Source organism: Heliangelus exortis, chromosome 2 (genome assembly GCF_036169615.1).
Source record: "Heliangelus exortis chromosome 2, bHelExo1.hap1, whole genome shotgun sequence".
Taxonomy (NCBI): domain Eukaryota; kingdom Metazoa; phylum Chordata; class Aves; order Apodiformes; family Trochilidae; genus Heliangelus; species Heliangelus exortis.
Genome location: NC_092423.1, coordinates 18,909,850 through 18,931,577, shown reverse-complemented (window position 1 = coordinate 18,931,577; position 21,728 = coordinate 18,909,850). Strand labels below are relative to the sequence as shown.

The window sequence follows — 21,728 nt, the reverse complement described above, 5'->3', positions numbered from 1 at the left end:
AACAGCATCACGTCACACTACAAACCACAAAGACCGTGGAGGAAGGGGTATACGTTTCCCCACCCGTGCACAAAACACGCGTGGGTAGCCCCGAAAGGGAGAGGAGGGGGCTGGGGAGGGAAACGGGATCGGAGCGACGCCTCCTCCCGCCTCCTCCCGCCTCCCCCCCGCTCCCCCCGAGCGCGGCTCCGCCTCGCAGCGGCGATCAGCTGCGCGCGCGTCACGTGGGCGCGTGTCGAAGGTCACGGCGCCCACAATGGAGCTGTCGCCGTACGCGCAGGGTGGGTGGCGGCTGCTGGGCGACCCCCGCCGCTTCCCCCGGCGCCCGTACACCGCTCTGCTCCGCGCCGCTTTCCGCAGCCTCCTCGATCACCCCCGGGCCGAGCTGGGTAAGGCGAGGGGGAAGGCGGCGGGGTGGGGAGGGAGAGGCGATGCGGGCCGCGCAGCTACGCGGAGCGCGCAAACCGGCGCCGCTCTCCTTCTTCCAGCCTCATCCCGCGCGGCTCCGCGTATGTACGCGAGTGCCCGTAGCGTGCTGGCCGCTGCCCACACACCCTCCCCCACTCCAGGAGCGACTCCCACCCACAGCGTCGCCCGTGGACGGCTCCCGGGTGCCGCTGCGCGGGGTGTCATCGCTAATGCGCGACTTTAAGCTTTATGAAAGCTCAAACCCGTAGAAAATAAAGGGGGGAGGGGGACTGGGAAGTCGGCCCGGGACGGTGTCCCCTGCCCGTTCGTGTCGGTGCGGCGGTCCCCCGCCGATTCGCCGGTAGCGTTGTTGGGGTTTTTTTCGCGCGTGGACGTTGCCTACAGCTACCCCGGCGTGAGTGTGTATGTCCGTGTAATTAATTTTGTGGTGTTAATGATCCCTCCGCCCCTTCCGCGTACGGAGGAGCCGCCGGTGCTGGCCGGGGGCGGCAGACAGCCCCGGTTCCCCGCCCGTCCGGAGGCTCCGGCTCCGCTCCTCGCCTTTGGCGACAGGCTTTTGAGGAACGCGCGGACTGGGCTTGGGGACGAAATAGAGGTTTTCCTTTTTTTATAATTTCATTTTATTTTATTTTATTTTTTATAATGGAAAGGAGATGGAGAGGTAGCGGGGTGTGCAGTCCCGCCTGGTACGGCATGCACCGGTCAGTGCTTCAGCCCCTCTCCTCTTCCTCCTCCTCACACCTCGCTTGCTCCATCCTTTAGTTCTGAAACAACAAATGTACTTCATTTTGAAGTTTTTGTGGGAAAGATGCTGTTCAAAGGGCGAGCAACAGCTCTTGGCACCGTGTGCTGGGATTTGACAAATAAGTGTGTCATCAGTAACTCCTGTATTTCAGACGATCCAGACCTGAAAGATATTGACCCTGCGGTATTAAAGCATTGCCATGCTGCGGCTGCAATGTGTATTCTGGAGGCAGGAAAGCAGAAAGCCGACCTAGCTGCTATAAGGTACCAGTGCTCTGAAGGAAGCTACCCCATTTCTCTAGTGGTTGTCACTTTAAACTCTACTGCTGAGTTAAAGTTAACATAAAACTAATAGATTCTTTTTTTTTTTTTTTTTTTTCTCTAGCACATGTCTAGAAGACTGCAAACTGGATAAAGAGAGAATAGAACAATTTTGCACCGAATATCAGGTTTTAAAACCTATTTTAAGATACCTATGTTTTCTTTCTCTCATGGCAATTTATTGAACCCAGCAAAAAATTTTTTTTTTTTTACTCTGCAGAAAAACAAGGATGCGTTGGAAATCCTACTGGGGAGGTAGGTCTGTCAGTCAGCACAGATAAATATTTTCAGTGACAGCTACTTTGATACTGTCCTGGAAAACACCTATGCATACTGAAGATGATCAAAAGTAAAAAATACTGTTCCATTTTAAAAAATTACATTTTTAACAAACTTTAGAAAACAGATGTTGAAATTTTTTTTCCTCCTTTTAGAATTATACTTTAATAAACTATTTGAACTTTTCAAGAAGCATTGAAAAGATCATGAAAAGTTCTTTATTGGTGGACAGCTTGAGAAAATGAGATTTTCTTTCAGCATGGAGAACTTGTAACTGTTGTGTCTTTCAGCATAGGTAGATCTCCTCTTCACATAACTGATGTGTCTTGGCGCTTGGAATACCAGCTTAAGGTATCTTTAAAGAATCAAGATGTTTCTTTTGTCCATTTCAGTGCTGACACTTGACTGTTTATTACATTGTTGTAGTTGTTTGGTTTGGTTGTTTGGGGTTTTTTTAATTTTTTTTTTTTTAACTTTTAATTTAGAGCAATCAACTTCATAAAACTTACCAGCCTTCCTACTTGGTGACCTTAAATGTAGAGGTACTGTAATCCCAGCATCCTTAGAATAAAAAATGCAATTTCACAATATGTTTTTTTTTTATAAACCAGGCATTATTTTTTTCTTCAGAACAGTGATTCAGGATCACACCCAGATGTTAGTTTTAGTTGCACGATGGAGCAATTACAGGTATTTCTTCCTTTCATAATTTCTTCTATTCTTGGCATTAGTTGTGGGTATAAATGTTTTTTAACCATGTGCCAGTCAAAATGAAATCCTACGTACTATTAAAAAAAGTGCAAGACTGTGAGGGTAGGAGAGAATCTTCAATAAAAATTATCCATGTGTAGTTTTCTTGTCTTCTCAAAGTAGCGAAGTAATAGGTTTTAGTTGCATAGGGAGCATTTTACATGCATGTGTAAATATTTATCTGTGGTCATAGCTGTATAGGTGGGAGGAGATACATAGTTTTTCTGAAATTCTTGATTTACCAAGCTTTAGAGAAATGTTTAAAGAAGCTGGCTTGGTGTTTTATTTGTGTCTTGATTAAAAATAGAGGACAAACTGAAGGCTCCTCAGTGGCGTTAATGACATGTAAGAAATGTACTGAAACAAATGTTGATCTTTGTTTAGTGATTTAAATGTGTAACTGAACAATAGAGGTATTGTAATGCTTGGAAGAGACTAAACTGTGGAGGATTGGGAAGAGGAGTTGGGGGGAGAGGAAAAGCAAGATATTAAAACTTCACATTTATACCTTTGCTTTTTTAATCTGTGTCTCCAAAGTCTTCCTTTTCTTATCAATGAGTGTTTTTTAATCGTTTTGCTGACTTAGTTAAATCTCACATGGTTTGGGTGGAGAACGGTCCTAGGACAAAACTGCACGCAAAATATCTCCAGTATTTTAGAAATGTATATAGTACTTCAAAGCCTAGGGCAAATGTCAGTGTTAAACATCAGAATGATAGTGATAAAAAAGATGTGTTAAGAGCAGTGGTCTACTTTATGAGGTACTGTATGTTAAAATGTGTTTTTCCTTCAGTTCCCACATTTCTTCCTATGTTGTAAAATAGGGAGCTATTTAGTAACTTGCTTCACCAAGTAATTGATCATTGGTCAGCATTTGCAACAATTCTTTGTGGCATAAGGTGCTGTTTTCCCTTGCCCCTGTATGAAAAAAAATACACGTTCCTCGTATTTGTTTAAAAAAATACATTAAATCTAAGACAGTATTATATCTCTTAGGATTTAGTTGGAAAACTAAAAGATGCTGCAAAAAGTCTAGAAAGAGCGACTCAGATGTGATTGAAGGAAGGTGTCAGCCTGCTGAGCTGAAGTACTCTCATGCCTAAGAGTGTCTTCTAAATGACAAATGTCTTTCATCTCTTGATGCAAACTGGGGTTTTTTTGTGTTTTATTTTTGTTTTTCCCCCAAGCACTTGAATGTAAATTAAGTGAAATAACAGTTTTCTATGACCTTGGTATCCCTTGCATGTATCAATTTTTTTTTATTATTATTATTAACTCTTGTTAAATACTTGATTGTCGGTTGTGTCTTCAAAGCATTCCTTCTATTACATTTCGTCTATTTTTATAATAATCGCTGATTATTTTTTTCTGGAATCTAATAAAGTTTATTCACTCTTGTTCCGCAATTTCTGTGGGTGAATTAGTCGCACCTAAAACTAGGATGCTAAATGTCACATCAGCTCCATGAGGTGAAAATCCCTTCTTGCCGTGCCGCGGCTGCGGCGCGTTAGCTCATTTGCCCAACGCGCTTTGTTATATCATTCCGAGTGATCTTACATTTTCTGTAAGAGCGAAGACTGGTCCCCGGCGCGGGAGGCACGAAGGATTTCAGTTTCATGTCACGGAGTCGGGACGCCTCACGGAAAGCCGGGAGTCCGTGAGGTTGAGCGAAGCCGAGTGTCGGCTCCGGCTCGACGGCGTCTCCTCCCTCGCGGGACCGCCCGGCGGCGGGGACGCTGCTCTCCTACTCGCCCCGGGCCGTCCCCGTCCCGGTGGCCGCCCCCGAGCCCGCCCGCACCTGCCGGTGAGGCATAGCTGCCCCGCGGAAGAAGCGCGGCGGCGGACGGGCCCTCGCCGCGGCGTCCGGCGCCGAGACGGTTTCTTCCTTTCCCGCTCCGCCGCGCCCGGGCTGCGGGCGGCGTCTTGTCCTTGGCGGTGGTGAGCGCCCGCGAGGGTTTCCCCGCTTCATTCCCTTCCTCTCCGGCAGCGCCCGCTTGGCACTCCCTGTCCCCTCCGTGGGGCGGGGGACACGGCGGATCCCCGCGATACTCGCGGCCGCCGCCGCTCGGTGGCCGCCGGGGCGTGCTGAGCCCGGGGGCCGCTGCTCTGGGCGGGAAGGCGTCGGCGCGGCCCCCGAGGGGACGTGTGGCCCCGCCGCCGGCGGCCCCCGCGCAGCCTTGGTGGGGCGAGGGGCGCGTCCCACGGCCGCGTGCGGGCAGAGGGCAGCGCGCACGAGGCTGCGAGGGCGCGAGGCCACGGCGGGGTCCCCCCGCGGGTCTCGCTCGGTGGCGAGACGGGACTTAAGGGGCGGCCGCGGGCGTCGGGGGCCGCGGGTGGGAGCGCGGAGCAAGATCGCGGAGGTAGGCGAGGGCTCTGGGGGAAGGGGGCCGGGCGGTGTGGGGGGTCTCGGGCGTGCGGGCAAGGGGGCTGCGTCGTGGGGAAGGTGGAAAGAGCAGCGTGGGGTAGGGCGGGGGACGCACGTCGGGGGGTGCCGGGGGGGCCGGCAGAGAGAGGTTGGGCAGCCGGTGCTCGGGACTGGGGACGGCGGGCGGGGGGGGGTTGGGGGGGGGGGGGGGGGGGGCGAGGATCCCGGGCGGCAGCTCGGAGGGGAGCGGCGTGGCGAGCGGAGGGGGAGAAGGAGGCGCCGGGCTGCTGCGGGCGGGGGGTGGGGGGCGGGCGGGAGCTGCGGGGCCGGGGGTCGGGGCGGGCGGGCGGCGAGAGCAGCGGGGAAAAAGGAGGCATCGGCGGCGCGCGGGCGAGCGCGTGCAGGGCCGGGGGGAGGGGAGGGAGGAGGAAGAGGGGAGGGGGCGGTGGACGGGGGAGGGGAGGGGGGGAGGCGGGGGCGGAGGGGGAGGAGGCGGCCGGGGTGCGGGATTGGGTCACGGGGAGGCTGCCGGGCCCCGGCGGCAGCGCCGCTAATTCCCAGGCCGCCCTTAAGGAATGAGGCGCCCCACGTGACGCTGGCGGGGCGGGCGAACTCCGAGCCATTTTGGGGACGGTGTCAGTTTCCACTGTGTGCCTTCAGCGTTGCATTCTTCCCTCCTCCGCCCTCCTCCCGCCCGCCCGCCCGCCCGCCCTCCTTCCCTCCCCGGGTCCCCGCCACCAACTATGAAATAACAACAACAATAATACTCGTAATAATCATCATAATAATAAAAAAAGGAACGCGAGCGAGGCCGCGAGGCGGAGCGGGGGGCAGAGGGAGAGACAATGGGCTGGTGGAGAGAGCACCCATCCGGACCGGGGAGACTTTGCGCTCCCAGCGCCTGAGCCGCCCGGGCGGCGAACTCGGAGGGAGAGCGAGGGAGCGAGAAGGGCCGGTGGACGAGAGGAGGAAACCCGGGTGTTTTGTAACTAAAATGAGCGGAGCGCAGCGGCGGCGGCGGCAATAAGCTTATTGCAATTGACAGCGTCTGCAGTTCATTTCAAGATGGCCGCTTGGCTCACATTCATTTTCTGCTGAACGACTTTTAACTTTCATTGTCTTTTTTGGCCGCTCCGATCATCACCCACCGGCTCCGTTTTCCGGGTACGTATGAAGCGAGGTGTCGCCTTACCAAGGGCGGGGGGCGAAGGGGGCTCGGAGGCGGTTTTCGGCCGGTTTGGGGGCTGCAAAGGGGAGCCTAGGTGTCCCCCGAGCTCTCCGTATGGGAAAAGCGCTGACAGGCTGCTCCAGCCACACACACACACATATAGACACGCAGCAGCAGCAGCAGCCGCCTGTGCACTCGCTCGCGTTACGCACCCACATTTGCAAATTTTAGTTCCTTTCTTTCTCCAGACGCCCCCTAAAACCTTTCTGTGCACATGGCCCCCGAGGAGAATATTTATATTTCCAGACCCTGCTGCCAGCCCGGCCTGAGCGCCCTTTGTTTAAAGGGAGATTTTGATTAAACAGGGATGTTCGTGAAATCTGGAGCTGCCTGGGTCAAGTGATTTCAGTCTTCCCCGAAAGAAATGTGTCTGGGGGAGGTTAAAATGCCAGATAACGCACCCATTTTATAGAGATAGAGCCAGCGGGGGGTAGCGATCCTCCTGGAGGGGTTGTTAGGCGTCGGGGCACCCAACAGAAAATGTTATTAACTTAAGTTGGACAAGTACTTGTGTGAAATTGGATGGGTTGTAAGATGGCGGTTCCCAGTTGTTTGCAATGTCTCCTCTTACATTTCTGCTCTAAATGCTAAAGTTTGGGGGGGTTGTGCCTCCTGGGAGAGGAAAGGGGTGACCAGCACCGAGAAGTGACTTTTTGGGGGGCTAAGGATAGCAGTTTGGCTGCGATCTTGGGGAGCTTAGGCGTGCGGGTTGCTGGAGTCTTCAGAGCAAAGGTGGTGTGTCTGTGGGACGTGGGGGGGGGGGTTGAATTTCTTTTCTCTGTTTTTTGTTGGTGGTGGTTTTTTTCTTTTTCTCCTGTCCCCGGGTAGAGTAAATTTACATTAAATCCTTTGTCAGATCTTAAAGGTGTCACGAGTGGGCTCCTCATGCTGCTTATGGGCAGCACTGGAAATTTGCTGGTATATGTTTTTGTCATTGTGTGGCCTTGGCAATATATAACTTGGCGTGTTTCTCTGGTTACTGTAAATATTTTCAAATAATCAGGTAAAAATAAGGAAAAAAATCGCATTTTTGTAAAAGTGAAGTAGCCACTTTTCAGCCTCTAGAAACTTTGATTCACTCTACCACTCTCCAGAAAAGTTGTTGAAAACCTGTATGTGTGCGCCCATTTTCAAGCTTGGTGTTAAAATGATTTTTTTGCATAGTCTGTAGCGGTCAGAACAACTTGATTTAGGGGACTCTCCCAAACACTAGGGAGATTTTGAAAACTACTCTGAGTGACTCTGTTCAGTACGTCCCAGAAACTGAGAAAGGCTTGTGCTGTAGTTTGCCAGAGACACGAGACCTACCTGATCACTTAGAAAGTACAAAATTAACATTTTGGTATATTTTTTAAGTAGACAGATTGTGTCCTGCAACTAGTTCCAGGAAGGCGATTTAAGGGATTTGGGTCCTCTTGCACTCTGTTGGCAATATTAAGGTCTTTTCTCGCTGCAGCGAACTGGGCAGAGATATTTGAGCTCCGTGTGCTTTCTCTGAGAGAAGCAGTACCATCCCTCCTTTAAAACATATGTGGCCATTCTTAAGCGAAAGAGGAATAACAGGCTGGACATTAAGAGTGGCTCTGTCTGATAATGGGTGAAGATGTAGAATGACGGGTGATTTATTCCTGGTGAGATAGTTTTCCGAGAGGAGATGGGTGCAAAGGACACAAACCTACCCGAGCGATGCTTCTATTTTTTTATGTATGTATGTATTTATGTATTTTCTGCTATCTGCCGAGCAAGAGTTTGGTAGCTTATTGCCCTTATAGATTTTTATTAATGGAGCTGATTCTTAGCAGGAGAATGCACTTCTGTTTTTCTTCATTTTGACATAACCCGTTTAAGGCCTCTAAATCATCAGTTGTCTGGCATTGTTTACTTCTAGCGAGTATTATCTCCGTATATTTTATGTTTAGTTGTTTTGCGTGTCAGTGTGTAAATATATATTGTCCTGGTTAAGAGGCTGTTTGTATTGACTGTGTGAAGTGTTGGTATTCGACATGTTATCAGCACAAGCAGAAAAAAATCTGAAAGGGTTTCCCTCTTACCAAAATAATAAGCTCTGGCTGCTTTAGTAAAATGTGCTGCGTTCGTGATGCATACCCGCATGTCTGTGCCCGTCCGGGTGCCTTTTGGGGAGAAGTTAGGCACCTGGCTCGGCTCTATGGAGAATGCCACCAATTTCAAAGGTAGCTCATAGCACGTTGAAATTGTGCTAACTTTGGGCAATAAATAACCCGCGTTTAGGAGTTGCTTCTACAAAACAGGTTTCACGGTTGAATTTAACCCCCCTCCATGTAGGAAGGGGCTACGCCTGCGTGAAATAAACGCGTTAATGTCTTGAAAGGTTTGTCCCGGTCTGTCAGGGCTGGGAAGGAATTCTCGGTCAGCCGACTTGCGTGACCTCGGTCACTCCTGAGTTTTTTTGTTTAGATTTTTGTGAATTATAAGGTAGTTGCTTGAACAAATAAAACACAGAACCGTGAAGGCGGTCTGTCCATGTTTTAGAACCTAAAGGGACCTCAATAGACGCCGACTTCAGGGCGCTGGACTCTTCTGAGAGGAGAGCAGGAGCCCAGGCTTTGCCTTTTCTGGGCAAAGCAAACCCTCGGTATCAGTTTAAAAGTAAGAAGCTGAGGGTCAGGGACCCTGGAAGCGACATTTAAACCGCATTATAATGCAGTGGGGATCTTTCTTTTCCATACAGGGCAAGGAACAGCTTTAGGGACCTAGTCTGGCTGGAGTGCTTCTTACACTCTGCTCTTCTGTGTGCTGGTCGGCTTTAGTTTGAAGCTGGGGAGTTTTATCTACTGTTCACTCAAGGTTTCTCCTGCAGCAGCAAGAGAAGTTTCCTAGCGAGGGTCGCTCGTTGGCGCTGTGCACGCTTCTTGAGGAATATTGTACCCCTGTCCTGGGCGGTCTGGCCGAAATTGAAAGCTTTTAGAAAGCTCGGTAGAAAGCTTGGTGTGTTGTTTGGTTTTAGTTTTTTGTTTTTTCCTTTTTCTCTCTGCCTGATACCTAAGTTTGAAAGTGGCTAAGGAGAACCTAGCATCTTGAGGCTTGTCCAGCTTGCACGGTGCTGCAGTGAGAGGTGACTCGCAAGCTTTGACTCGGGAAGAGTGGGGACCAAGGAGAGGAGCTAGTGTGCTGGGAACACTGACATGGGGAAATGAACAGCTTGCATTGGGGCAACGTTGTTACGTTACATTTTTCAGGATCTGGTTGACAGAAAATAATTTACTTTGCAGTTGTGGCTGACGGAGTTTTTTTACCCGGCGTGCTTTCCCCTTTACTTCTTATTCCCTCTCATTTTAAAATGGTATGTGTGCCTCTAACGTTGGTGCCAGAGCATCCGAAGGGGATTTATGGGTTTCAGACTGTGAAAATGACATTTGTTTTTCACTCTTGTCGCTGCATTGTGTTGACAAGGTGTTGATTTAGCTTTAGGAATGATCTGGTCACATGGTCCTCCGCATGCTGTCACTAATGTACCGTTTAAAGTCGGTTTGAGCTTTTCCCCCCACCGTCGGTGTGCTTTATTGCTGAAAAGGGGGTTTGTAAAAGGATCCAAAGAGTTGTTTTCTCCCGTCCAAATACTTTACCCTGATGCTGCAAATCTCTTTCTACCTTTTGCAAAACTTTGCGCCGCGCTCTCTTCATCCGCGGGAGGCTTTTCAGACGAGAGTCTAAAGAGGGGGGGAAGGAAAGAGAGAGAGAAAGAGTTGGGGGGAGGGCGGGAGGGAGAAGAGAGAAAGAAAATAAGGAGAGAAAGGAGGAAAGGGGAAAACTGGGGAGAGGGGATGTCGGTGGCGTGGAGCGGGAGCTCGGCACCCCGCCGGCAGTGCGGCGGGCTCGGTCCCCGGGAGCACGACGCGGCTTGGCGAAGGGAGGGAGTGAGCGGGGGGGGGAGAGCGATCTCAGACCAGCTTCTCGCACCGAGTCGACGTGGAGAGAGGCCCCTGAGAGGATCCGAAATGGCCGAGTCTCGGGAGGAGCCTCTGGCGCTCGCCTCCGCCGGGCTGAGACCCCAAAGCTCGGGTCGTTCCCGCTGCTCCCCGACACCCCGCTGGCTGCGGCACCCCGACACAGCCCGGGCCGCCCCCCCTCCCCCTCCTCGCCCTCCTCTTTCCTTCCCCTCCCCTCGCAACCGGTCTCCCAGACCCCCGCGGGCTCCTCCACCCCCTCCGCCAACCCCCGGGCCCCGCGTCCCACCCCCTGGCCCGGCTCGGCTCGGCCCGGCCCGCCCCCCCCTACCCCCTCGGCCGCCCCCCCGCCCGGCTCTCGTGTGTTCCCAGCGGTGGCAGGATGCCAAGTGTAAGTGTAAGTTGCTATAGCAACCCCCTCGGAGAGCGGAGCAGATCCGGATCGGCACCGAGCAGCAGCGGCAGCCGCCCGGACCCCCCTCGCGGGCCGGCCCCGGCGCCCCGGTGCCCGGCCCCGCTCCGAGGTGCGTGTCCCCCCCCCCCCTCCCGTCCCTCCCCCCGCCGCCCCTCCCCGCTCTCCGGAAATGCCAGGGCAGCCGCACCGGGAGGCGCTGGTTCCCCTTTGTGCTGCTCGCCGGCAGCCCGGTGCCCAGCCGTCCCCCCCCCGGAGCTCCCCTCCGCCCCGCCGCATCGCCTCCGAGCCTCTCGGGGAGCCCGAGCCTGCCGGTGCCCCGCTGCGCCGCGGGGAGAGCCCGTGCCCGCCGGGGAGCGGCGCGGTGGGTGCCGCGGAGCGACCGCGCCTCCGCGGGGCTGCGCCCAAGCCGGCCCGGTACGGTGAGGTGCGGGGACGCCCCGCCGGCCTCGGGACCGGCCCTCACCCGCCGCCCGGCCCCGCGCCGCCGCCGCCGCCGCCTTCCGCCCTTTATCGTCCCCTGCGCCGGGGGATGCGACCGCTCGGGGGAAGGGGACGCGCCGGGTCTCGGCACCTGGGACGCCGCCGCTTTCGCCTTCGCTGATCGGTCCTCTGTGTGTGTGTCTTTCAGAGCCGCACCTCGCCACGCCAAAATGCACCGAACAACCAGAATCAAAATAACCGAGCTAAACCCCCATCTCATGTGCGTGCTCTGTGGCGGGTACTTCATTGATGCAACAACCATCATAGAGTGCCTCCACTCCTGTAAGTACGATCCTCGGGCGCTCCGCGTTGTTTCCCCGCCGCTTCCCACCTTTCCCGGCATCCTGGGAACACGGGAAAAAAACCAAAAAAACCCAAAAACCAACAAACCAAACCAAAAAAAAAAAAAAAAAAAAAAAAAAAAAAAAAAAAGGCAAAAGCAAACCAAAATCCGAACCCTCTGAGGTGTCCGGGACCGCCGCCCCTCTGCCTTCCCGGCGGGCTGGGAAATGGGTGGCCCGGCCGCGTTGCAGTTTTTCTGACGACGGCCCTACGGTCTTTGTTAAACTAATAATATATGTACTCTAAGCGTCTCCTTTTCATGGTAATTGCAGCTTATTTGGGTATTCGTTTAGCTTAAGCAGCGTGCTGCTGACAGTGGACGATTTGCTATAGCTTGCATAGTTTAGAAAATCGCACCTCGATCTATGCATATCTGTGCTTCACCTATGACCATCGCTAAAAGGCTTTCGTGTTTGATTTCCAGTCTGTAAGACCTGTATCGTGCGTTACTTGGAGACCAGCAAGTATTGTCCTATCTGTGATGTCCAAGTTCACAAAACTCGACCGCTTTTGAATATAAGGTAGGAGAAAGATGTAATGCGACCTCGGAATCTCTTGTTTTACTGTATATGGGCAGATCAGCAGTAGTCGTGTTGATGTTATCTCTTGGTCCGCAATTTAAATCTGAAAGGACTTGTCAATTTGCAAGCTAACTCTTGTGTATGCTCTCTCTTTGGAGTTTTGTCATTGATGGAAATTAAGTATTTCTCTGGATTGACACAGAAAGTTTTTGTTGGTCTTTTTTTGCATATGCCACAACTGATGCAATGCTTCTTCCCTTTCTCTAATTGCCATGTGTACCATCCCAACAGTTTTTACCTCCGTTTCTCCCAGAGGTGCTTCACTCCAACCATAGTTCCATAGTCATGAAACATCCTGCTCAATCTTTCCAGGTGAAGAGGGAAAAGACTTTAAAGCATGCTGCTTATTTCAGAAATATTTTTGTTGTTGTTGTTACTTTTTGCTCTTTTCACGTTATAGGAAATGAATGCAGGGAGGGCTTTCCTTTGGTCGAAGAGAATTATTTTTCAGTTGTGGTAGCACGGATGAGTTTAGCTTTATAGTGGTATTTGGAGAAGTGGTGGTGTGATTACAAGTTCTTGTAAGTTAAGTTTTTATGACTAGCCTCCCACTTTGCAGAAGATGCCTCATTGTTGTGAAAGATTATAAATGAGGAGCTACCACTTAGATTAAAATACTGCTTCATCTGTTTAATTTTCTGTTTTGGCATTGTTCTCTTTTCAGGTCAGATAAAACTCTCCAAGATATTGTATACAAGCTAGTACCAGGCCTTTTCAAAAGTAAGTAGTTAAAGCATTTTTTTTTCTTTAAGAGCAGAAAAACAAAACCAGAGCTGCTACCCTGTATCAGTACCAGGAGTTACAGAGTACTTACTAAAAGAAATATATATGCTTTTCCACCTAGATGAAATGAAAAGAAGGAGGGATTTTTATGCTGCTCATCCGTCAGCTGATGGTAAAAGCTTCTTGTTCTAAACTTTAATAATTGTAGCATTGACCTAGATGCATTGCTGTTTCATTTTTAACTTATGTATTACTGTGACAGAATTTTAAGAAGTAAATTCAGCATACTAGAAGTTTATTGTTTTAACAGTTAGGTAGCTGTAATTCACAATCTTAGTATGGAGATTTAATTTTTTTCATGTTACTGAGAATTGCCATGCTTCCTGATTTGAATTTCAAAATGTAAATTATTGTGGAAATTTCTGCGCAGCTGCCAATGGCTCTAATGAAGACAGGGGAGAAGTGGCTGATGAAGACAAAAGAATTATAACAGACGACGAGATAATAAGCTTATCCATTGAATTCTTTGACCAGAATAGGCAAGTTCCAGAATGGCAATATTTTATGTTTACCTGACTGAGAGTAGCTGTATTTATTACTTGTAGTAATTGTTTCATTCCTTCTCACAGACTGGAACGAAAAGGAAATAAGGAGAAAGAAAAATCAAAGGAAGAGGTAAATAACTTCTCTTTACTGTGGAGGAAATGTAACACATGCATAAACATCTTGGGCAAGGTGTGTGGCTGAAAAAAATACATAGGTATCTCTATTGCAAACAAAAGAAGCACACCTATAATGGCACTAGGTACAAGAGAGGTCAAACATCTTCATCCAGGTGTATATGTAAACAAATTAAAAAAAAAAAAAAGCAACCTGCAGTACTTTTAAAGTGGAATGTGACTTTTTTTGTCAGATACTGCAATAAATTATTTACAAATTAATTATGTAATATATTCTAAAAATATGTTTACAATGAGATTAAAATATTTATGTATAAAATTAGTTGCTTTTTAAGTATTTTCTATGTAACTGTAATTTATCACTTATTTCTTTTGTACCTTCTAAGGCAGCAGAATTTTTTGTATTTTACTCAATAATTTAATAAAGTGCATTTTTAAAAATTACAACAAATGTAAGAATACAACTTTGGTTGTAGTAAATGCTTGTTCTCAGTTGACTAATTTTCCTTACTATGCCATCAGGTGAATGACAAAAGATACTTACGCTGCCCAGCAGCAATGACAGTGATGCATCTAAGAAAGTTCCTGCGGAGTAAAATGGATATACCTAACACTTTTCAGGTACCTATGGGGAAAGAGTGATTTTTAAAAAATCTTGCTATTCTAAACATGCTGATACTGATTAGCACTCATTACAGCCAGCAGGTGCTAGCTACCAAATATTTCTGATGTGTGCAATATATTGATGGGATTATGAATATTATTTTTTAAATATCTATCTGGAGAGTTTGATGAGACTGATTTTTTTAATGCTGTAAATACAGATGTATGAAGAAAATTCTCTTTAATGTATTTAAAACATGTCTAACAGATATGAAAATTCCCTATTCCTTCCTGGGTTTGGCTTTAAGTTTTTTGGTGGGGGTTTTTTGTGTCTTTTTTTTCTTTTTTTCTTTTTTTCTCAATTTTCTTGCCTATATGGCAGTGGGGCTGCTTTCACCTCAGAGCAAACATACACTGGGGCAAATGTCTGGATACTCCTTAATGCATGGATTTGTATCTCTAACAGATTGATGTGATGTATGAAGAGGAGCCTCTGAAGGACTACTACACCCTAATGGACATTGCCTACATCTATACCTGGAGGCGGGTGAGTATCTCTGGCCTGCCTCCACCCGGGGGGGCGAGGGGCGGGTTGTGGCCCAGGGAGGGTGCTCACCAGGGTCTGCCTTTTGCCTTGCAGAATGGGCCTCTCCCCCTGAAATACCGGGTCCGACCTACTTGCAAGAGGATGAAGATCAGTCACCAGAGGGAAGGCTTGAATAATAGCGGGGAGCTGGAAAGTGACTCTGGGAGCGACAAGGCGAGCAGCCCAGCGGGAGGCATCCCCTCCACCTCCTCCTGTTTGCCCAGCCCCAGCACACCGGTCCAGTCTCCTCACCCCCAGTTTCCTCACATCTCCAGCACCATGAACGGCACCAGCAGCAGCCCCAGCAGTAACCACCAATCCTCCTTTACCAACAGAGCACGGAAAACATCGATAAATGGCTCCTCAGCCACTTCATCCGGTTGACAAGCCAACCAGGCTACCACCCCCTCTCCTACTGCCCTCCCCCTTCCTTGCCCCTCCTTTATATAGATCTCTCCATGCCATTACAGCTTTATAGATGCTAATCCATGTGACTATCGTCCAAATTGCTTTCTTTTGTAGTGACACTGAACTTGGCTATAAAAGGCGGACTAGGTGACATTCAGGATGGACGTTAATGGAAACGCAAGATTGAAATGTAAATTGTTTTCAGAGGACTGGGAAGCAAACAAAAGTTACACCTTCACCTGTTCTGAGTGATGCGGCATTGTTTCAGTCCCCATCATCTGGACTCCTGAAGTCAATACAAATCCGGGGAAGTAGTTTGTTAATCCAGACTAATTCCTCCATTGCGTTCTCTTTGATTGTTATTGTTCTTATGCTGTTTTGTGAATCTGTAGAAAGCAAGTGCTTTTTCATCTTGAAATCCAACAAAAGGAAAAGAATATGCATAGAATAATGCATATATGTAGCCATGTCACTGTGAATAACAATTTTTGCGTATTAGCCATTTTGATTCTTATGTTGCATCTTTTACTCCTCTGTTGCTGCGCAGAACCGATCAAAAGAAAAGTAAACTTCAGTTTTACAATCTGTATGCCTAAAAGCGGGTATTACCGTTTTATTTACTGACTTGTTTAAATGATTCGCTTTTGTAAGAATCAGATGGCATTATGCTTATTGTACAATGCCATATTGGTATATGACATAACAGGAAACAGTATTGTATGATATATTTATAAATACTATAAAGAAAATATTGTGTTTCATGCACTCATGATATGGTTGTTAAATTTCTAAACTGGTTCGACCCTTGCAGATGCCACCTGTTTGAGCTTTGCTCATACTGCAAGAAACACTTTGCGTGTGAGAGCTACAGTATTGGGAAAGCACATTCAAGTCTCTGATAACCTGGAGGCAATTGGCAATCTTAAAAGGATTTTACTGGCTTTGTCTGTTTTTTTTTTTCCCAAGTGATTTTTTTTTACTTTTGCAAATGTTGAAGTGATGCAGTGAAGGAAAAAAAAAAGTTAAGGAACATGGAAATCTGTGAACTGTTTGATTACCTTTTTATTATTTGGCATGGTGGGACTGTGTTTTTAAAAGCACACAGAATCATTATAGAAGCCATCAACTATTTGGTATAAATTTTAAGAAACCAGCAAGTAGCTGGATGAAGGCATTTTATCTAAATTTGATTTAATGTATATGTATATGGTACAGTACTAACTTCATTAAAATTTAACAGGTACTTTAATATTTCCAGTAAATCATGGAGAATGCCTCCTCTTTAATGGCCTACCAATAGGTGCATTTTATTAGAGGCTTCTAAAGGTATTATTTTTGTCAGTAGAAGGAACTTTTCCACCATAAAATATGAACAGCCTGGAACACTTTTCAGTTTGTGCTTTGCTTTGGTCGAACTTCGTGTGTGTTCATCACCCATCAGTTATTCATTTGTGAGGGTGTTTATTCTATATGGATATTGTTTCATGTTTGTACGGGAAAATTGTAGTTAAACATTTCATTGTCTCCAGTCTGCAAAAGAAGCACAATTCTATTGCTTTGTCTTGCTTATAGTCATTAAATCATTACTTTTGCATATAAATTGCTGTTATTTGTCCGGCTTGTTTTTATAGACCAGGTGATTGCAAATCCTCCACAAGATTATTGCTTATTCATGTATAATGTCTTGTTAAACAAGGGTTCATACTTTTTTCCTGTAGTAAACGTGTACAGTTAAATTTCAACAGTAAAAACTTCAGTTTTATATACACAAATAACTTTCATTTATAGCTGGTCAAAGAAACAAAAAAATAAAAGGGAGAATTCATTGAAAAGTAGCAAATAACCTCTGTTGATAATGTGATGTCAAAGGTAAAAGACATATTGTTCTCAATGGAAATGTTTCTGGGTGTGCAAAAGTTTTCAGTGAACAGAACAGCATAGTGCTAAAAAAACAAACAAACAAAACCACACACACACACAAAAAAAACCCTACAAAAACAAAACAAAACAATCTAGAAATCACCATGATTTATTTTGGTTGCATGCCTTGAAAATATTTGCTGTTCTTCATTTGACTCCAAGATGTTCTTGAAATTCAGCAAATCGTGTATTCTCACATCCCAGACACCCACAGGTTGTATCTCCTGTCTGCTCAAACTTAGCTCCTGTAAAGATGCCCCGTCTGGGCAAGGAAGAACAGGATTTTTGTGAGGGCGAGAGCCAGGTTCCGCCTGTGCTGCTCTGCGTTACTTTTCACAGCCTCAGTGGAACTAAGTACATTTTAATGTAAAGAGAACTCTCCATGCGACCGAGGGTCTATCTTGGAATGATCCCCTCAACTACACGGGTTAATCACACTGTACTGGTTGAATTAATTCATTCGAAGAGCAGCACTGACCCTACAGCAGAGGGTTGTACGTTATCACACTGATCAAATGGCACCTACTTATACTGGAACTAGCTGATAATGACAACTTTTAGCATCAAAACAGAGCTATTCTCGGTCTTTGTAGAGTGTCCGTGAAGCATAAAGCAATTGAAACAGGAGTTGGATAATTCCCTTCGAGGTTTATTAAGCTCTTACAACACTTACGACATCTCCCAATTTGACATCTCCCGTCTGAAAAAGAACAAACGTTTTCAGTAGGTCTCTTGACGAGCCGCTGAAGCCACCGAGGATGTTTGTGCTGCCATGTGAAACTTTTGTTTTGCTGCTGGCCCTAGGCAGATGGCACTGCGATGCGTATATATTGCTAAGCACAATTGAGAGGACGATCAAAGATACCATCTTGATGTTCTACTTGCGAAGCTGCTATGTCAGCTTCCCGGGTTTCAATATTTTGCTTCGCAGCTACATAACGAACGGGTTTCCTTACAAATGTATGGAAATGTATGCTCCCTATTGTAGAAGAAATCTCTGTATGTGTAATAAGAATCTTTTCATTATCCGACTTTGCACTTAGATCGAGACATAAAGACGAAGTCCACTGAGTTTTTCTGAGTTTGTTCAACAAGCAATGTGATCAAAGGTAGAGAGAGGCAGGGGCGGTCGGCGCCCGCTGGAAAATGATGGTTTTCTGTCTTCGTCCGACCAAATTTTCCGCCCTGGTTCAGCTGCCTGCAGCTCCGAGCAGCGCTTTTGTGCCCGGCCGGAATGGGGGATAAGCGGTAACGAGCCAGCCCCGGGCAAAACGAGGGAGAGGGAGAATGAAGCGCTCCACAGGCTTCTAGAGAAGACAGGGGGAAGGAATACAGAAATATGCAGAAAGGGGAAGAAAAGGAGAATGACGAGCTTGCTAAGAGGAGATGTTTTTCCTCCAGCACCGAGCATTGCTCAAAACAACCCGCGCCGCTGCCGCTCAGCAGGCCCGTGCCGGCAGGCGGGCACAGCCAAGGAACTCCCGAAAATAGGGACCGTCCGGTGGGCGAGAGAGGGGAGCGCAGGGCGGGTCTTGCCCCGGCGCCGGCGCCCGGACAACGTCGGAGGGAGCTCCAGAGAACTTTAATCCGAGGAGACGTTCTGTGATTTTTCCGATAATTAAGGGGGGCACCGAAACTCGAAGGCGGAGTCAGAGCGAGCGGCGGGTTCTTCCAGCCGAAGTGATGCCTCTGGCCTCATTCCCCCGCGTCTGCCGAGGACGCACCGCTTGTCACCTATTCCGTCGTGCCGCTGCCCAAGCACTCAGCCGTTTCGCTGGGGATTTTCAAAGAGCGCGCAAAACAAATCCTCCCCGGGATTCGGTACCGGGGCTAAGCCTCCTCCCGTCCACCTCCGCCTCTTTACTTCTTCGCCGCTGCTCCGGACCTCCTGTCCCTTCCCCCCACTGGTAGGGAGCTGAGCTCCTGCCTTCCCAGCATCACTGCTGGACGGTTCATCTCCCAGCACGCAGGAACTCCTGCAGTTCCGATCTTTGCCACCAATTCTTTTCAGGATGACCGGTTTATCTCTCCGTGCTCGTCTCCGGTGTCCAGCCCCGGTCCCCGCCGCCAGGTACGGCAGGGGGAGGTCGGCGGCGGCAGCCCCGGCGAGCACCTTGCGCTCTCCCAAATTTAATACGGTGAAATTCCGAGACAATGTTTACTCAGATAAGTGTTTCCTGTTTCCGCTGTTAATTTTTAACGTTCTTGTTTCTAGTCCGGGTACTTGAAACGGATTTCCTTTATTTTACTATAAACAGTTTCTTTTTCATGTTTTCTGCCTGTCTCTACCGAGAGGATGCCTCAAGAGAAATCTGCTTTCCCATCCAAAGGGCTGCCGATCTCCTCCTTCCTCAGTTCAATGTCGTTGACCCGCTCCGAGAGCTCCAAGCCACGGCTGCTTTGTGTTTTATTAATTCAAGAAATGCAAGAGGATTCTGGCAGCAAGAATTTTTCCAGCTATGTTCCTTCACTCCCTTCCCCTCATCAGAGGACTTCGAGCAGGAGAATAGAAAAGCTGCTACAGTCCGATGGAGACCAGGGAAACTTTGGATCTCGACGGTTTCGGGGACTGGATATTTTTTTTTTATTTAAAAGTGATAACGTGGGCTAAAGGAAAAAAAAAAAAAGAAAGAAAAAAAAAAGTCGGTAACGGGTAAAGCGCGAAAGACATGTAATTCAGCAGGGAAAGGGACTTCTTCCCCCGCCGCTGCCGCGGAGCCGCGGGCGCGTCGGGCAGGACAACGGCGGCCGCGGAAAGGCCGCAAGCGGCCTTGCCGGAGGAGGGCATCGCCTCGGGGAGGCGAGAAGCTCGCGGGCCTCCCGGCTTCCCCGCTGCCGTGGCGTGCGGCCGTCGCCTCCTCCGTGCCACGGAAGGCCATCGGGAAGCGGCGGAACGGCCGCACTTTCTCCGTGCCACCCCCGCCAGAGGTGACGAGGCTCCCCGGGCTCGGCCCCTCCGGTGCCACGGGCACGGCCTGGCCGCCACCAGCTGCCCCCACCAGCTGCCGCGGCACCGGGGCGAGCCGGGGCGGCTCCGCGCCCCCTCCGCCGCCCGGGCCGGGGCCATCTTGCGCCTGCGCAGCTCTCCCGCCTCGCGCCCGCGGAACTTCCCCCGCGCGCCGCCAGATTCGAACGGGGCGCGCGGAGGGAAGGGGGGGGGGGGGGGATGGGGAGGAGAGCGCGGAAACCCCGCAGGGCGCTCCGCGCAGCACCGCACAGAACCGCGCAGCGCACGGCGCCCCCCGCGCAGCGCGCGGCTCCCCCCGCGTTGCACCGCCCGGTTAGCCTATGCGTGCTGCGGGACACGGTGTCCCGCTTCGCTGCCGGGCCGGGCCGGGGGAGGCGGGCACACTCCGCAGGTGGCACACCCGGCTGCCGCCTCCCTCCGCCACTGCCCCCGCACCGCGCCCCCGCCGGCTCTTCCCCTCCAGCCCTGCCCTTAGGGTGCTCCAGCAACCCCGGCTGTTCGGGGATGTACGCCCTTCTTTCCGAGGGCACTGGGACGTGACTTTCTGGCATCCCCGGGCCAGCTGCCTGGCGCCACGGTCCCTTGTTCCACTCGGCCCTGCTGCAGGGACCCGGCCTCCTTCCGAGGTTGGCCGACTCCATCGCTCCTCAGGGCACGGCGGGGCCCCGGGGTGCCCCAGCTTCTCCCAGAGAGGGGAGTGGGCCGCGGCAACCATTTGGCGCCTGTATTTTCATGGCACGCAGCTGAATATCGCACCTCGTCTAGAAAGACAAAGGGCTGTATGTTCCCATCGCCAGTGAAAGGCAGATGCTTTCCGCGCTCCTCGCGACGATGCTCTCAACCCGGGGAGCGGTTGGGTGACATCTCTCGGGTGACAGGGAGGCACTTTCCCAGCAGCAGAAGCAGGTAGCAAGCCTTTCCCCGTCAGACGCGCCACCTGGCTCCGCGCCGCCGGTGCCTCTCGCACGCCGAATCCCCGGTGAGAGGCCGAGGCCGGGAGGAGCCGCCCGCATACCGGAGCCTCCGCCGAGCTCAGAGCTCCCAGGCGCCGGCATTGTGCACCCCTCCCTTCCACATGTGCTGGGGATTCTCGGGAGATGCCTCTTCAACGAGGCACCTTCTGATCTGAGAGACAACATCGTGCCAGAGATTCTGAGGTTGATGGAGGCCTCCGAAATGGGCTGATTGTAAAACGAGGAAAGAAACAAAGAAAAGAAAACCCAACATCCCAGAACAGATCGCATATGCGACAAAAAAATACCAAAAGCCAAAACCAAAAACCCACCCAAAACCCCAAACAAATTTTCAAGTGGAAACGCGAAAAATCAAAGAAAGCAAATAAAAACAAAAACACCAAACACCAATAAACATCACCAAAAAAAAAAAAAAAAAAAAAAAAAAAAAAAAAAATCAAAAAAACACCGCGCCAAAACCCAAACCAAACCCAACAAAAAAAGTCCAGCAACAAACACAAAAACCAAAAACTCAGAAAAGCTAGAAGGAAAGCTTTTGGCACGGCCAAGGTGCAGGGGTACTATGTGAGTGATGCCCCTTCGAGGCATCTGACGCTGCGCGAGGTGCGGAGCCTGCGCACAAACTCCGCGGGCTCCCTGTGCCGGCAGCCAGCGTACCGGAGCCGGGCTGCGCGGAGCCGGAGCCACGGCTCCGCCCGGCGACTGGCTGCTCGGGACGTGTCCCGTTCAGTGACGGGAGTTGGTTTTCCAGGCTGTGTGGGCTGGTTGCGGAGGGCGAAGGGCTTTGGCTGTGTCCCCGGGGGACAGCGCGCTGCTGTTCCCTGGGCTGGGGCGCTACCCCTGGGCAGGTGGGTGAACAGGGAGAGCCCCCAGGCAAGGGGGACCTGGCAGCAAGGGGGTCCGACGGAGGCGAGGCAGGCGCTCAGCGCCGAAAAGGATGCCGACAAGCCACGAGCTGCCATTTTGTCTCTTTTAAGTGGGTTGCCTTTCCATTTTCCTGGAGCGC

At 50.0% G+C, this 21,728-nt stretch overlaps 3 protein-coding genes and 1 long non-coding RNA gene across 6 annotated transcripts; 2 read left to right on the top strand and 2 right to left on the bottom strand.

Moving 5' to 3' along the window:
- The first annotated feature begins 212 nt into the window (after nt 1-212).
- Nucleotides 213-3,920, top strand: COMMD3 (COMM domain containing 3). The gene is made up of 8 exons (XM_071735066.1): nt 213-389; nt 1,326-1,437; nt 1,559-1,622; nt 1,715-1,749; nt 2,064-2,124; nt 2,259-2,315; nt 2,404-2,463; nt 3,520-3,920. The coding sequence occupies exons 1-8, from the start codon at nt 257-259 to the stop codon at nt 3,577-3,579; spliced, it is 582 nt and encodes a 193-aa protein (XP_071591167.1). The 5' UTR covers nt 213-256; the 3' UTR covers nt 3,580-3,920.
- Nucleotides 3,921-4,488: 568 nt separating this feature from the next.
- Nucleotides 4,489-5,265, bottom strand: LOC139791898 (uncharacterized). Its single transcript, XM_071734413.1, has one exon. It carries the CDS (start codon nt 5,263-5,265, stop codon nt 4,489-4,491), a length of 777 nt encoding a protein of 258 aa, XP_071590514.1.
- Nucleotides 4,749-16,460, top strand: BMI1 (BMI1 proto-oncogene, polycomb ring finger). 3 transcript variants are annotated; one of them, XM_071735064.1, is made up of 10 exons: nt 4,749-4,883; nt 11,086-11,219; nt 11,704-11,800; nt 12,525-12,580; nt 12,705-12,755; nt 13,014-13,122; nt 13,213-13,258; nt 13,786-13,884; nt 14,333-14,413; nt 14,507-16,460. In XM_071735064.1, exons 2-10 carry the CDS (start codon nt 11,108-11,110, stop codon nt 14,834-14,836), a joined length of 981 nt encoding a protein of 326 aa, XP_071591165.1. In that variant the 5' UTR covers nt 4,749-4,883; nt 11,086-11,107; the 3' UTR covers nt 14,837-16,460. The 3 variants fall into 3 exon arrangements, with proteins under 3 accessions (XP_071591165.1, XP_071591164.1, XP_071591166.1); XM_071735063.1 differs by lacking the exon at nt 4,749-4,883 and adding an exon at nt 5,512-6,052; XM_071735065.1 differs by lacking the exon at nt 4,749-4,883 and adding an exon at nt 10,501-10,566.
- Nucleotides 16,461-16,873: 413 nt separating this feature from the next.
- LOC139792148 (uncharacterized) lies at nt 16,874-18,948 on the bottom strand. The gene is made up of 2 exons (XR_011724163.1): nt 17,454-18,948; nt 16,874-17,042 (listed from the first exon to the last, which is right to left on the bottom strand). It is a non-coding gene; the product is annotated as an uncharacterized lncRNA (long non-coding RNA).
- Nucleotides 18,949-21,728: the final 2,780 nt, after the last annotated feature.

Excerpts from the sequence above, each read along its gene's own strand:
- LOC139791898 (XM_071734413.1), bottom strand. The coding sequence starts at position 5,265 with ATGCCTCCTTTTTCCCCGCTGCTCTCGCCGCCCGCCCGCCCCGACCCC.
- BMI1 (XM_071735064.1), top strand. The coding sequence starts at position 11,108 with ATGCACCGAACAACCAGAATCAAAATAACCGAGCTAAACCCCCATCTC. Across the intron at positions 12,581-12,704 it reads AGTACCAGGCCTTTTCAAAA|ATGAAATGAAAAGAAGGAGG; the intron begins GTAAGTAGTTAA and ends TTTTCCACCTAG. Across the intron at positions 12,756-13,013 it reads TGCTCATCCGTCAGCTGATG|CTGCCAATGGCTCTAATGAA; the intron begins GTAAAAGCTTCT and ends ATTTCTGCGCAG.
- COMMD3 (XM_071735066.1), top strand. The coding sequence starts at position 257 with ATGGAGCTGTCGCCGTACGCGCAGGGTGGGTGGCGGCTGCTGGGCGAC. Across the intron at positions 390-1,325 it reads TCACCCCCGGGCCGAGCTGG|ACGATCCAGACCTGAAAGAT; the intron begins GTAAGGCGAGGG and ends CCTGTATTTCAG. Across the intron at positions 1,438-1,558 it reads GCCGACCTAGCTGCTATAAG|CACATGTCTAGAAGACTGCA; the intron begins GTACCAGTGCTC and ends TTTTTTCTCTAG.